Source organism: Gobio gobio (assembly GCF_949357685.1).
Source record: "Gobio gobio genome assembly, chromosome: 6".
Lineage (NCBI taxonomy): Eukaryota > Metazoa > Chordata > Actinopteri > Cypriniformes > Gobionidae > Gobio > Gobio gobio.
The window spans coordinates 38,434,965-38,447,655 of NC_137102.1; the positions used below are offsets into that span (position 1 = coordinate 38,434,965).

Below are 12,691 nucleotides of genomic sequence, written 5' to 3' on the forward strand. Positions count from 1 at the left end.
ATTTGAGAGAGAGAGAGAGAGAGAGAGAGACTGCTGGGCCAAAAAAAAATGTTTGAATTTAAATGGAAATATATAAGGGAATATATATATATATATATATATATATATATATATATATATATATATATATATATATATATATATATATATCACGCTCACCTAAAGGATTATTAGGAACACCTGTTCAATTTCTCATTAATGCAATTATCTAATCAACCAATCACATGGCAGTTGCTTCAATGCATTTAGGGGTGTGGTCCAGGTCAAGACAATCTCCTGAACTCCAAACTGAATGTCAGAATGGGAAAGAAAGGTGATTTAAGCAATTTTGAGCATGGCATGGTTGTTGGTGCCAAACGGGCCGGTCTGAGTATTTCACAATCTGCTCAGTTACATGGATTTTCACACACAACCATTTCTAGGATTTACAAAGAATGGTGTGAAAAGGGAAAAACATCCAGTATGCGGCAGTCCTGTGGGCGGAAATGCTTTGTTGATGCTAGAGGTCAGAGGAGAATGGGCCGACTGATTCAAGCTGATAGAAGAGCAACTTTGACTGAAATAACCACTCGTTACAACCGAGGTATGCAGTAAAGCATTTGTGAAGCCACAACACGCACAACCTTGAGGTGGATGGGCTACAACAGCAGAAGACCCCACTGGGTACCACTCATCTCCATTACAAATAGGAAAAAGAGGCTACAATTTGCACGAGCTCACCAAAATTGGACAGTTGAAGACTGGAAAAATGTTGCCTGGTCTGATGAGTCTCGATTTCTGTTGAGACATTCAGATGGTAGAGTCAGAATTTGGCGTAAACAGAATGAGAACATGGCTCCATCATGCATTGTTACCACTGTGCAGGCTGGTGGTGGTGGTGTAATGGTGTGGGGGAAGTTTTCTTGGCACACTTTAGGCCACTTAGTGCCAATTGAGCATCGTTTAAATGCCACGGCCTACCTGAGCATTTTTTCTGACCATGTCCATCCCTTTATGACCACCATGTACCCATCCTCTGATGGCTACCTCCAGCAGGATAATGCACCATGTCACAAAGCTCGAATCATTTCAAATTGGTTTCTTGAACATGACAATGAGTTCACTGTACTAAAATGGCCCCCACAGTCACCAGATCTCAACCCAATAGAGCATCTTTGGGATGTGGTGGAATGGGAGCTTCATGCCCTGGATGTGCATCCCACAAATCTCCATCAACTGCAAGATGCCATCCTATCAATATGGGCCAACATTTCTAAAGAATGCTTTCAGCACCTTGTTGAATCAATGCCACGTAGAATTAAGGCAGTTCTGAAGGCGAAAGGGGGTCAAACACAGTATTAGTATGGTGTTCCTAACAATCCTTTAGGTGAGTGTATATATGACCCGTAATGTGTAGATTTTATAGAAAGGCAAAACAAATTTTAAGGTGTGGAGGAGGACCCAGCATTGTTATGCAAATGTAAAATGAGCGTTCTCCAGCACTGCCAACTTGATAGCGAAACATGGCTACCCTTTCTAATTTCTATAAATTCCACATTTTCAATTTTGTTAAGTCAAGTCATCTTTATTTTTATAGTGCTTTATACAATAGAAATTGTTTCAAAGCAGCTTCATGGTGATACACAGGAAAGTAATAGAATTGATGATGCAAACTTCATGAAATATGAGACAACTTCAAATTATCATAATAGTATCATTATTCAGCTCAGTTCAGTTCAATGACTGTCTAAAGTCAATTCATTATGAAATTCCATTCAGCTACTTAAGCAGCTCTACAGAAGACAATAGTGTCACTATTCACTTTGAGTCAGTTCAGTGTTGATTCAATTCAATAACAGAGTTGATGTTTAAAATGTTATCAGTTTTGAAAAAATGTGATTCAGCTATAAAACAGAAGACAATAGGCTCAGCTCAGTTCAGCTTTTGTTCTCATTCAGTAGTGTCTTGTGCAGTTAATCAGTAATATTGCTGGATATTAAGGGTCCCCAAATAAGCAAGCCAGAGAAAAATGGAGGGGGAAAAAATCTAATTTGTGTAAAATATCTCTTGATATTTTGTTAACAAAACAGTTTTTTGTGTATTTGCAAAGACCATTGGCAAAGATATTTCAAGCAAATCAGCAATAGTTTTATTGTTTACAATATCATGGTGTTTCCAGTAACTTTATTAGCACTGTTTTCAGTGGAACCAGCCACTCTATGGCTTATACATTCCATGGAAGGTGACCGGACTGATGATGTCAACTTCTGCCCTTGCAACCTCAGACAGGTCCTTGGCATTCAAGATCAGGCAATATGTTGGTCTCTGGGCTCCAGGCGCCACCACAATTGTCATTATGATACCTGTTAGGCATCAAAGCATTACGAAATACAAACTCAACAAGACATAATATTTGGCAATATGGCTGGTCTCACTCACCATCATCCTCATCCACTGCATCAGGGTTCTGCACAAACAGCGGCTCTGAAGGGTACGAGTCCGGCTCCTGCCATACCCAGGTCTCCTTAGTCCTCACATTCAGCTTGCAAATCTAAGAATCACCAAAGTCAGCCTAAAAACACATTCTTCAACACTTGTTATAAAACACTGAACAGATGATGTGTGATTATTCATACCCTGTCAGGGATGAAGTGGTTAAGTCCCAGTCCATAGGCGTAGGTGTAATTCTTTCCATTGTTCATTTTGTAGTTGATCTGGGGAAACTCGAAAGCTTTGAGATTCAAACACATGATAAAATGTCATATCACCTCGAATTTAAAAAAAAAGAAAAAAACTTTTGTACCTTAAACAAAAAGGTAGCAAAAGTTTCAATAACAGCTAAAAGTTAAGTTTGTCGTACCTTGTCGTGGACCAGAGAAAAGAACCTCAGGCTCAAGCCAAATGGTCCCATCAACACGCATTGTGGCTGTGGCTGTGGTGTATGGCAGAGCGATCAGATTTTTGCCCTGCTCCTCCTATGAGAAATCAGTGTTAAAGAGTCATCAATCCTGAAGAATCAGTATTTTTTCTCACATAAAAATATCAATCCTATGTGACTTGGTAACACTTAACAATAAGGTCCTATTAGTTCATGTTAATTAATACTTTAACAATGAGCGATACATTTATTACAGTATTTATTCATTTTTGTGAACGTTAGGTAATACAAATACAACTGTTCATTGCTCAGGTCCAATAAATAATATCAAAGTGCCCCATTATGCTTTTTCCCAGATATTACCTTTGATGTAGCTGTTTGTGAAAGTAAAAGGTCTGTTTCAGAGCTCAAAATGCAGATTAATATGGTTATTGTCTTCCAAAAGAAAGAAGCGATTCTTTACTGCCTGAAACAAGTCGTCCGTAATTTCAGTCTTACATCCTGCTCTAACCTACGTAGGTTTGTAACAAATTGGCATAATGACAGCCTATGGTTTTCATTCGCTGCCTGCAAACAACAATCATATGATATCACTGTGTTTCAAGTGTCAAGGAAGCCTCTGGACCTGAAATTCACATATAGTAATGGTCGTTTGGTTTCCGACACGTGGTGTAAACCAATGACAACTGACTAGGCCATCTGTCCAATCAGAGCAGAGCAGACCAATAATAACAGACTGGTCCATCTGACCAACCAGAGCAGAGTTGACCAATCACAACAGACTGGGTCATCTGACCAATCAGAGAAAAGCAGACCAATCACAATAGACTGTGCCATCTGACCAATCAGAGCAGAGCAGACCAATCACAACAGACCGGCCTGTCCAGTTCTTGTTAATTAATGGTAGCAAATGGCACCATATTATAAAGTGTTACCAGTGTTTTTTTATTTACCCTGTAGGGATCCAGAGGAATGACGTATCGCCTCACTTCTGGCTGAGGGGCAATCATGGCATTTCTTTTAACCTCTTCCCAGTTGCCACGGAGGTTTGCCAGCCACAGATAGTTGTAGACAAATTCAAAGCTAAAGAGAAAAAATTATTCCTTATCTCACCTGAAACCAGTTCCTGTTATACAAGACTAACAATAGTGGTGATTAATAATAATAATTGCGCAAATCATCCTCTAAATGTTACTAATAAAAGTAATCATAAATTACAGTGGTGAATTGGCTTTGAAACTCAAACTTTCATGTAAGTAAATCATTCTAATTTACTTACCCTTTCCAGGCACACAGGTCAAAAACAATGTACCCAGAATCCTCATAGCAGTTGATGTGATGGAAAAGACCCATTGCAGAGGTCCTAAATTTATAGTCAATGTACTCCCCTGGATGCTTCCTTGCAATGTGTATCCAAGTCTGTATGAATTGACACAAGGTAAAGGTAAAGCCTGTGATACTGGCATTAACAACATCAATATTGTGTAACTTGTGTATACACATTATTATCAAATTATCAAGTGATAAAGAAACAAGAACATACGCCTTTGTCCTCATCAGATTCAAAGCAGTCCATATAGTTGGATCCTCGAATACTCCAGGCGCTCAGGAATTTCAATAGGTCGATTTTGATTGGTGTTTCAACAAAGACAAAGTAGTTCTCTGTCATCCCAAAACTAGTAAGGGAAATAAATATATGGAAAAGGGGAGTTAATGATTAATCAATTTGAAGAACAAATTTGGTTCATTGATCATTCCATCACTGGGTCAAAACACTGCCAATGGGTCAATGACATATAAGAGTGTCTATATGATAAAGGAAACATCTTTCAAAAACCTAAACAGTTCTTAGAAATATTCTCTTTGTATTCATGTTGGTTTCATATATTTTTAAAAACTTTAGCTGGTTTTCTACCGCTGGGCCAAATCATTCTTAATCCTTTCCATGCCAATCCACCCAGCCGGTAGGGATATGGTTTAATTTTCCACTCTGGGACTGATAATGGAGCACCTTGGAATGTAATACAAGTGTGTCAGTCGTTGCCCTGGTAACACACGCATTTACAGACAATATGAGATGTAAATAGTGACCGCATTATGGGGGATAATCAGATATTTTATTATTTACTACACTCAAATAGCTGAGAAACTGGTAGCCATGCTACAGACTAGTGACCAATCCTGAGTGGCGACGTCATTACACACAATCTACCAGCAAGGTTCAGTCTGGTTAGCCAACCATCATGAGAATTCTGGGTCGAGAATGTTTTGTAATAACGCCAAGCTCAAGTAGAAATAAAACTGGAACCATTCCTTACCTTTCTTAAAAACCCTTCAGTCTGACAGTGTAAAAATCGACTTTTTATACCATTTGCGACAAAACTGAATGAATTTGAATGACTCAAATGTCATGTGGTAACCACACATAAAAACGTAAAGGCACCTTTAATGCATAGTTACACATCTAATTTAATTTTTTTTCCCAAATATTTTTAAATATATATATATATACGCCTATATATCTGTTGCCTTTTTAGGCAGTTGCACCACATGACATTTTCAACCTGAACCAACCATGGTTTGTTTTAAAATTGTCAAATCATCTGAGACTTACTGAGCTTAACACAGGTTTTGTTGTTGTTTGTTATTTTGCATGTTGGTTGCACCACAAGACTTCAATTTGGTTGACAAATGTTTCAGCACGCAGAAGTACGCAAACATTTTAAAATATAAAAATGTAAGGATTAAATTATTAAAGGATTCCTCTCTGGAGAAGCGATCAGTCTTTCCGCTCGCAAATTCCGGCATGTAAATACTAGTGAATCATCCATGGGACAAGCGCTACTGGCTTTTAAAGGGAATGGGATATGAGACTCTGGATTGCACATTACGCCCTAAACACACCCATTACTCATAAGAATAGGGACAACCCTTTTGGACCATGCGCCTAGCGTGTGACCATTTTTTCAGTTTTTAAACTAGCAAAAGTGGATAGTGATTGATGCTAGCAGCTGGGGTCTTTAGCGTCCTTGTTAGCCACGGCAGAGATGCCAGTTCAAGTCCCGCTGGGGCTGGACGAGTTGGACCTTTTATATACATGATCCTTTACTTAAATGATAAACACAAAGTTTCTTTGGGGAAAATATTGAAGCTATACTTAATAAAAAAAATAAAAAAAACATTGATTCTAAATATTCTTTTTTATGTTTACTTCAATTGTAACAATATTGTTACAATGTGTTTCAGTGTTTTTGAAGGCATCACCAAACTGATGATGAATTGAAGGAATGTTACCTGTGCACGTAGGATGGCTTGAACCTCTCAGCACTTGGGAACTGCACAACCACCTTGGATTTTTCAATGGGGTTAGATTTGTCTGAAAGATTTTGTTGACATTTAACCAAATTTCTTTAGTAAGCATTGGTCATCATTTAACCAACATTCTTCAAATGTTTCTCAATGATTGTAAGACCGCTTACCTTTTTGTTTAGGTGGGATTCGGACAATATTGTAGGCCAGCGAGGCTCCTTTCCCCATGCAGTTTCCAATGTTGTACACTGTACCGTCTTTCTCAATGTGGGGATGGGCTGTTACTCCATTTATGTTGACATAGTCACACATGTCAACCTTTTGGAATGATTAAGTCATATTTTTTAAAATGCTGGAAAGCTATTCAGGGCTACACAACATTCAAATCAATTTACAATAAATTGTTGGATTACCTTTTTCAAGGTTTCCAAGGTATCCACATTTACTTTGGTGATATAATTAGTCTCTGTGACTGCATAAAAATCCTCTCCAATTGGGTAAACGTTTACCAGGCAGTTGTCTGTCACCTCAACACCTTTGAAATACGAGAAGAACCTGTCAAAGGAACCACAAAATGTAAAAACTGCTGATGCACCAAACCCAAAAGCATTTTGTCATGCATGCTAAAGCTTTCAAATCTGTGAACTACAACAGTTTGTCTAAAGGACTGCTCAAACCAATAAGGATAACTATTTTGTGTCCACAACAATAGACAATGTCATTCTATTTATTCGAACCGCATACTGCAGGTTTGTCATCTTTCGCTTTAAATGCTTGGGCTCTTTAAAGCAGGATGGACTCTGATTAACTGTCAATGGTCTCCAGCCAATCAGGCTCATCAGCTGGAAAAAAACGTGATTCCAACTATATCGGTGGATAGGTAGATTGTTATCATTATAGTCAGGGCTTGACATTAACACATGCCAACCCGCCATTTGCGGGTGGATTTCAGATGTGGCATGTAACACAGTCACTCCCACAAGCCACTTTGACAGGTTGAATTTTATTGAAGTCTTCGCAAAAGACATCTGTTATAATCGTGTTGCGCAGCTTATGAATACAATGTCTAATAATCAGAGGCGTTCAGATTGGTCGTCGCTGAAACGGCAGAGTTTTGTTCAGAGTGCGCTGTCACTCACTGAAATCTGCGCTCTCAGCATAAACAACAAAGCAGAGATGGATGTGCGATGTACGTAGGAGATTATTTAATCATACAGTGACTGACTGTTTTTGTTCTATTTCAGCAGCGAAAATTGTTTAAAAAAAAGATCACAGTAGAACCTGTTGATGTGACTGGCATAAAGTTGTCTTGATGTTGGACGTTCGATATTGGCGAATTTAGGGACCGTCTCTAAAGTTACATACGACATTGGTATACGTTTCTAACTTCAATAGCATTTGAACAGAGTGACTTACAGTCATAAAACCAGCTCTAAAGTGTTCATCTAGGACTAGGTGTTAGGTATGATGCACACCATTTTGATATTTTTTGATATTTAATAAAATAAACTGTCAAATCACATGAAAATATGGATATGTATTTCACTAGGCTACTGTATGGGCTCATACACAAAATATGCTAGATTTAAATGTCATAGCTGATAGAACACTGATGAGAATATTAGTTGAGAATAAATTATATTTTAACCAAAAAATCTTATTTTTTTCAGACAAGCAACTGATAGTGTTTCTCTGTCTAGAGATGAAGGAGCTTTACACACAGCCATATCTAAATAGGCCTATTTGATCACCTCTTCATGCATTTCACGTAGACTTGATTTGGGTGTGTACAGTGGTCATTTACATATAGTCAAAACATTTTTTTGGGAAAATCACTAGCCACTGTGGCTGGTGAACAAAAAAGTCAAGCCCTGATTATTGTTATCATCCTTGATATGAAAGGGCCTTAAATTGATTCAGACCTGGAGAAGATATTCTTGCAGGGATCTGGATAGGCGCAGGTTCCGAACTCAGTAATGACCACACGTTTCTCTGTCATAGCACGCACATAAGCATCTGTTTTGACAAACCTGTGAAAAAGAAAACACCATGACAATATGATTTGTATTATTTCCCTTTAACCGGAGACAAGTTTAAGGCAACAAAATACTATTTGACATACTTGCGGAAATATGTGACCTGTCCATTGCTGAAATCAAACTTGTGCATGAGGGCCTGGCCATCAAAAAGATGGAAGAAGGGTTCAGATCCGACCTCAAACAAACCGGGACCCAGACGAAGCAGACTGCCTTTAATAAACGACGGGATACGACCTAAAAAAAAGCTCATTATTCACAAGTGTTCTTGTATTTTTGTTTTCTTTCAGAGCTGTATGACTAGAGAATGGTGGTAAGCACATGTGAGTAACTCGACTACATTCGCCATGTTGTTACTGTCACGTGACCTACCAGCGTTGCAGTGTTACAAGTTGTGTCGCTTCATTTCCATTTATAAATCCCCTCATGGGATATAAAGTGTCCATCTTCAGAATCTAGCTGGAAATAGTAGGTCACCCGGGGGACTTTTCACCTACTGTTTTTTGAATTTACACTATATTACCAAAAGTTTTGTGATGCCTGCCCTTTACATGCACATGAACTTTAATGACATCCCATTCTTAATCCGTAGGGAGAGGATTTATAAATGGAGGTGAAGCGACGTAACTGAAACTGGTAGGTCACATGATAATGACAACATGGCGAATGCAGTGTGTCAAGAGTATATTCATACTACAAAAACTCATACTATATAGAACGAATAATTCCATCATTAGAATAGAATAGCTTTAGAATATTTCCATCATTAATGAATAACTACACAGAAACAAATGAGTAATGCATTATAAACACTCTAGTTATTACTTTTAACTAACAAGAAACTCACAAATTTAACAAATTAGTGAGTAATTGCACTCAGTTGAATGAGGTAGTTCACTATTAGCTAATCAGTTACTAAAATGTTTTCATACCTCACAGAGGACTACTAAGAGTAAGAACTACTACCAATTCATTATTTATGTGAATAATGCATAATGTATAATATAAAGTAATGGTAACGCACTAAGGCCTCAAGTGTTACGGAAGAAATTACAATCCAAAACCTTACAAAAACATACCGAAACCTCAAAAGCTTACACTTTAGATCCTTTTTAATGCTCTTCACTTTAGAATACTGATCCAAATAATTAGTAGTTCCTTATGAAGGATTTGTTAATACTTTACTAGTGGGTTACCATTACCTTCACTTTAGAATTGATTATTCATTATGCATAATTCACATGAATTGTGAACCTGTATATAATAGTTCTTAGTAGTCCTCTGTGAGATATGAAAAAAGTACTGATTAGCTAATAGTGAACTACCTCATTCAACTGAGCACTATTACTTACTAATTTGTTAAATTTCTTGAGTTTCTTGTTAGTTAATAGTAGTAACTAGAGTGTTAATAATGCTTATTTGTGAAGATTTAAGGATGAAGGAAATACCAGTGACTGTTGCTGGAAGAGGTTCGTTCAGCTCCTCCACGGTCTCAAAGATTTTCTTATAGCCTCCAGCAGGGTGTTCAAAACTGAAAATTATATTTACATATTTATATTAAATCATCAAATACAAAGGAGGAAAAATCTAAGAGATTCAATACACTGATTGTATCAATTTACACAAATCACTACAAACATATTTTGGTTTCACTTTATTTTGTTGACTATAAATAGTATTGCACCCCCGTCTACTAACTCTCATTAGTGTGTTAATATAAGTGTTAGTAGACTGGTAGGGTTAGAATAAGTTGACATGCAGTTGTAAAGTTACTTATAGTCAGTTGAATGTCTGTTGTTGAGCATCACAATAAAGAGTCTACTAATACTCTAATGACCACTAGTTTACATGGAGCTACAAAGTTACTTATAGTCAAAAGAATGTTCACAAAGGACCATCAAAATAAAGTGTTACCCATATTTTTACAATGACATAAGCAGTGATATATTTGAAAAAATAAAAGGAAAGTCACTTACCGGCTAACCATGATTGCTGCTGGGACAGTTAATGTCTGTGTCACAGCTTGTTCTTGTTGGTTTGTCAGTGGAGCCCTGAGTTTATGGGCTTTTATACTTTATCCTCTTACACATTTATTACGCTGTATAACTTGAACCCCTGTCACAGCCAATGGCAATTATTTGCTAAACAACAATCCCATTGTACAAAGATCCTGAGATGCAAGCTACAAAAGCCATTCTTCAAATAGGATTTGCTTCCCCTGATTTGAGGTTTTCACGTAGCTAATAGCTGTGATGCAATCAGGTAGACAAAACGTGATTGTACAACGTCAGAAACATAAATAAGCTGAAGTCAGCTGATACTCCACCCAACAAGGACTTTATTTGGGCCAATAATGAAACTGAGCCCATTATAAAACATAACAAGGAAATTCTATAAAAAGATGTTTTATAACAAGTGAAACTGAGCTGGAATATTATGATACGATAATAAGCGAACAACTATTTTTGAAAGGGCACAATAAAAATGGATAGCATGAAAAAAGTATTTCAGCATATTCTCGTTCTACTTTTACACTAATGAAAGTGTACTAAATCAGTGGCAAGAAAATTAAAATGTAAATGTTACCCTAACAAAATAAATCATATGTTTTAATCCCCAAACAGCCATTTATCAGGAGAAGGTGTGTAATCCAGCATATTATGGCAGAACAACCAACATATTGTTTGCCCAGTCCCCCAGAAAAAAAACAAGATTTAGTCTAACAGCAAAAGCTGATGTTTTAAACATGAGATTATAGTGACTGTATCACAAGTGTGAGAACTGTAAGTCTCAACTTTAATCTTTATTTCATTTCATTCTGGGAGGCAAGCATATATCTTTTTCTTTTATATCTTGTATTTTTCCCCTTGCTTCATGCTTCTGTCTTAAAAGCTAGTGCTGCTTATTTTATTTCCCAGGTTTTGCAACCTCTGAGGTCACAAGCACAAAGGCTTTTCGCAGCACACAAACAAAGGGCTTTCAGTTTTTATCACATTCCTGAACAGATTTGTATTAACTCTGAAGAATGTTTGTTTGCGCATCACAGGCCAAATTAAACAAGCACGTTTTTGCAAAAGTACTGAATTGTCTTATTCTGCGTTAGTAGGGCATTTATGAGAGATTATATGAAACATTACAACATAACATAAAAAATTATACAATTATGAAATAATGTCCCTCTAACCCATAAAATATATATATATATATATATATATATATATATATATATATATATATATATATATATATATATATATATATATATATATATATATATATATATATATATATATATATATATATATATATATATATATATATATATATATATATATATACTGTAAGATGATGTCATGTATGAGTAAGTGTAATGTCATATTTTTGAAGAAGACCATTAGAGTTTTGAAACTAATAATTTAGAAACCGGTTAATTACCACATTACTTTCTATGCAGTACAGTTTTTGGTTTGCAAAATACAGTATGATAACATGCAAATAAACTTTTACATAGGAAACCATGATTTACTTAGACACCTCCACAAAGCATAAAGGCCATTCACATCCAGTAACCAGTTTTCTCTTTTTAAAGGCAAAACATGCAGGATTTTTTTTAATATCCCAAAATTACCTAATTCTGTCATGAAACTCTTGATGGCGCAGGCTGATAGGTCTTTAACTCATTTGGTAGTGATCACATTGTTATCTACATAGCACAGCTGATTGGTTGCGGTTGCATCAGCGGCCAATGAACTGCGGCTCAACATTCAAACAAATACCGGTAGTGTTGTTGTTAGCAGCCTGCAGGGCGCTTTCAGAAACCCTCCACCTTTCCCAGCTCCACCTTTATCGATCTGTTATGTGGGTTATTTCATGTATGTGCAGCAGCAGCCACATGTCTTACATGCTCACAGCAATGTCTGTAAATGTATTGGCAGTAGCAAGTCTCAGTACTTGCTCTGTAGCAGCAGCTGCAGCAGCAGCAGCAGATCTATTCCTCCAAGACCAAATACATTAACATTGCCATATCCATTACCATGCCAATCTCTTTTACCATACCAATCTCCCGAGAGTTGTCATGACAGAACACCTAAAACAATGTGTCGACGTGAGAACTTTGACTTCAGAAGCAAATGAGCCTCCCGCAACAACACTAAACAGGGCCTTGATACCCTGCATCGCATGGGGGTGTATTAAAGGCATCAGACCATGCAGCAACATTTAGAAAAAAAAATCCATCATGCCACGGGTCACTTTGGCTGAGAACTTTCCCGCAGTGTAAAGGCCTGTTCACACCGGGACGATTTTCGCACGCGTTTATCGCCGACGTTTAACGCCTCGGGACTAAACAATGGGTGCCAATGTGAGTGTTCACACCGACGCGCAAAACGCCAGGCGTAAAAGCGTCATTTTTAAAAAACCGCCTCGGGTTCGTTTTTTTATTTTGACGCGGCGCGTAAAAAACTGGCCGACCAATGAGATCGGCGCTTTT

General features: G+C 37.3%; 1 protein-coding gene across 1 annotated transcript; it reads right to left on the reverse strand.

Moving 5' to 3' along the window:
- Positions 1 to 1,540: 1,540 nt before the first annotated feature.
- Positions 1,541 to 10,485, reverse strand: rpe65a (retinoid isomerohydrolase RPE65 a). Its single transcript, XM_079819546.1, has 14 exons — positions 10,179 to 10,485; positions 9,651 to 9,733; positions 8,289 to 8,439; positions 8,089 to 8,196; positions 6,580 to 6,721; positions 6,337 to 6,484; positions 6,152 to 6,233; positions 4,401 to 4,533; positions 4,137 to 4,276; positions 3,811 to 3,940; positions 2,840 to 2,954; positions 2,616 to 2,710; positions 2,419 to 2,530; positions 1,541 to 2,342 (listed from the first exon to the last, which is right to left on the reverse strand). The coding sequence occupies exons 1-14, from the start codon at positions 10,187 to 10,189 to the stop codon at positions 2,197 to 2,199; spliced, it is 1,596 nt and encodes a 531-aa protein (XP_079675672.1). The 5' UTR covers positions 10,190 to 10,485; the 3' UTR covers positions 1,541 to 2,196.
- Between the last annotated feature and the right edge of the window lie 2,206 nt (positions 10,486 to 12,691).

Bases quoted from the DNA above. Each gene is read 5' to 3' on its own strand.
- rpe65a (XM_079819546.1), bottom strand. The intron at 6,485-6,579 runs GTAATCCAACAA...TCATTCCAAAAG, and splicing joins CCTTGGAAACCTTGAAAAAG to GTTGACATGTGTGACTATGT. The intron at 2,711-2,839 runs GTACGACAAACT...TGAATCTCAAAG, and splicing joins TTTCTCTGGTCCACGACAAG to CTTTCGAGTTTCCCCAGATC.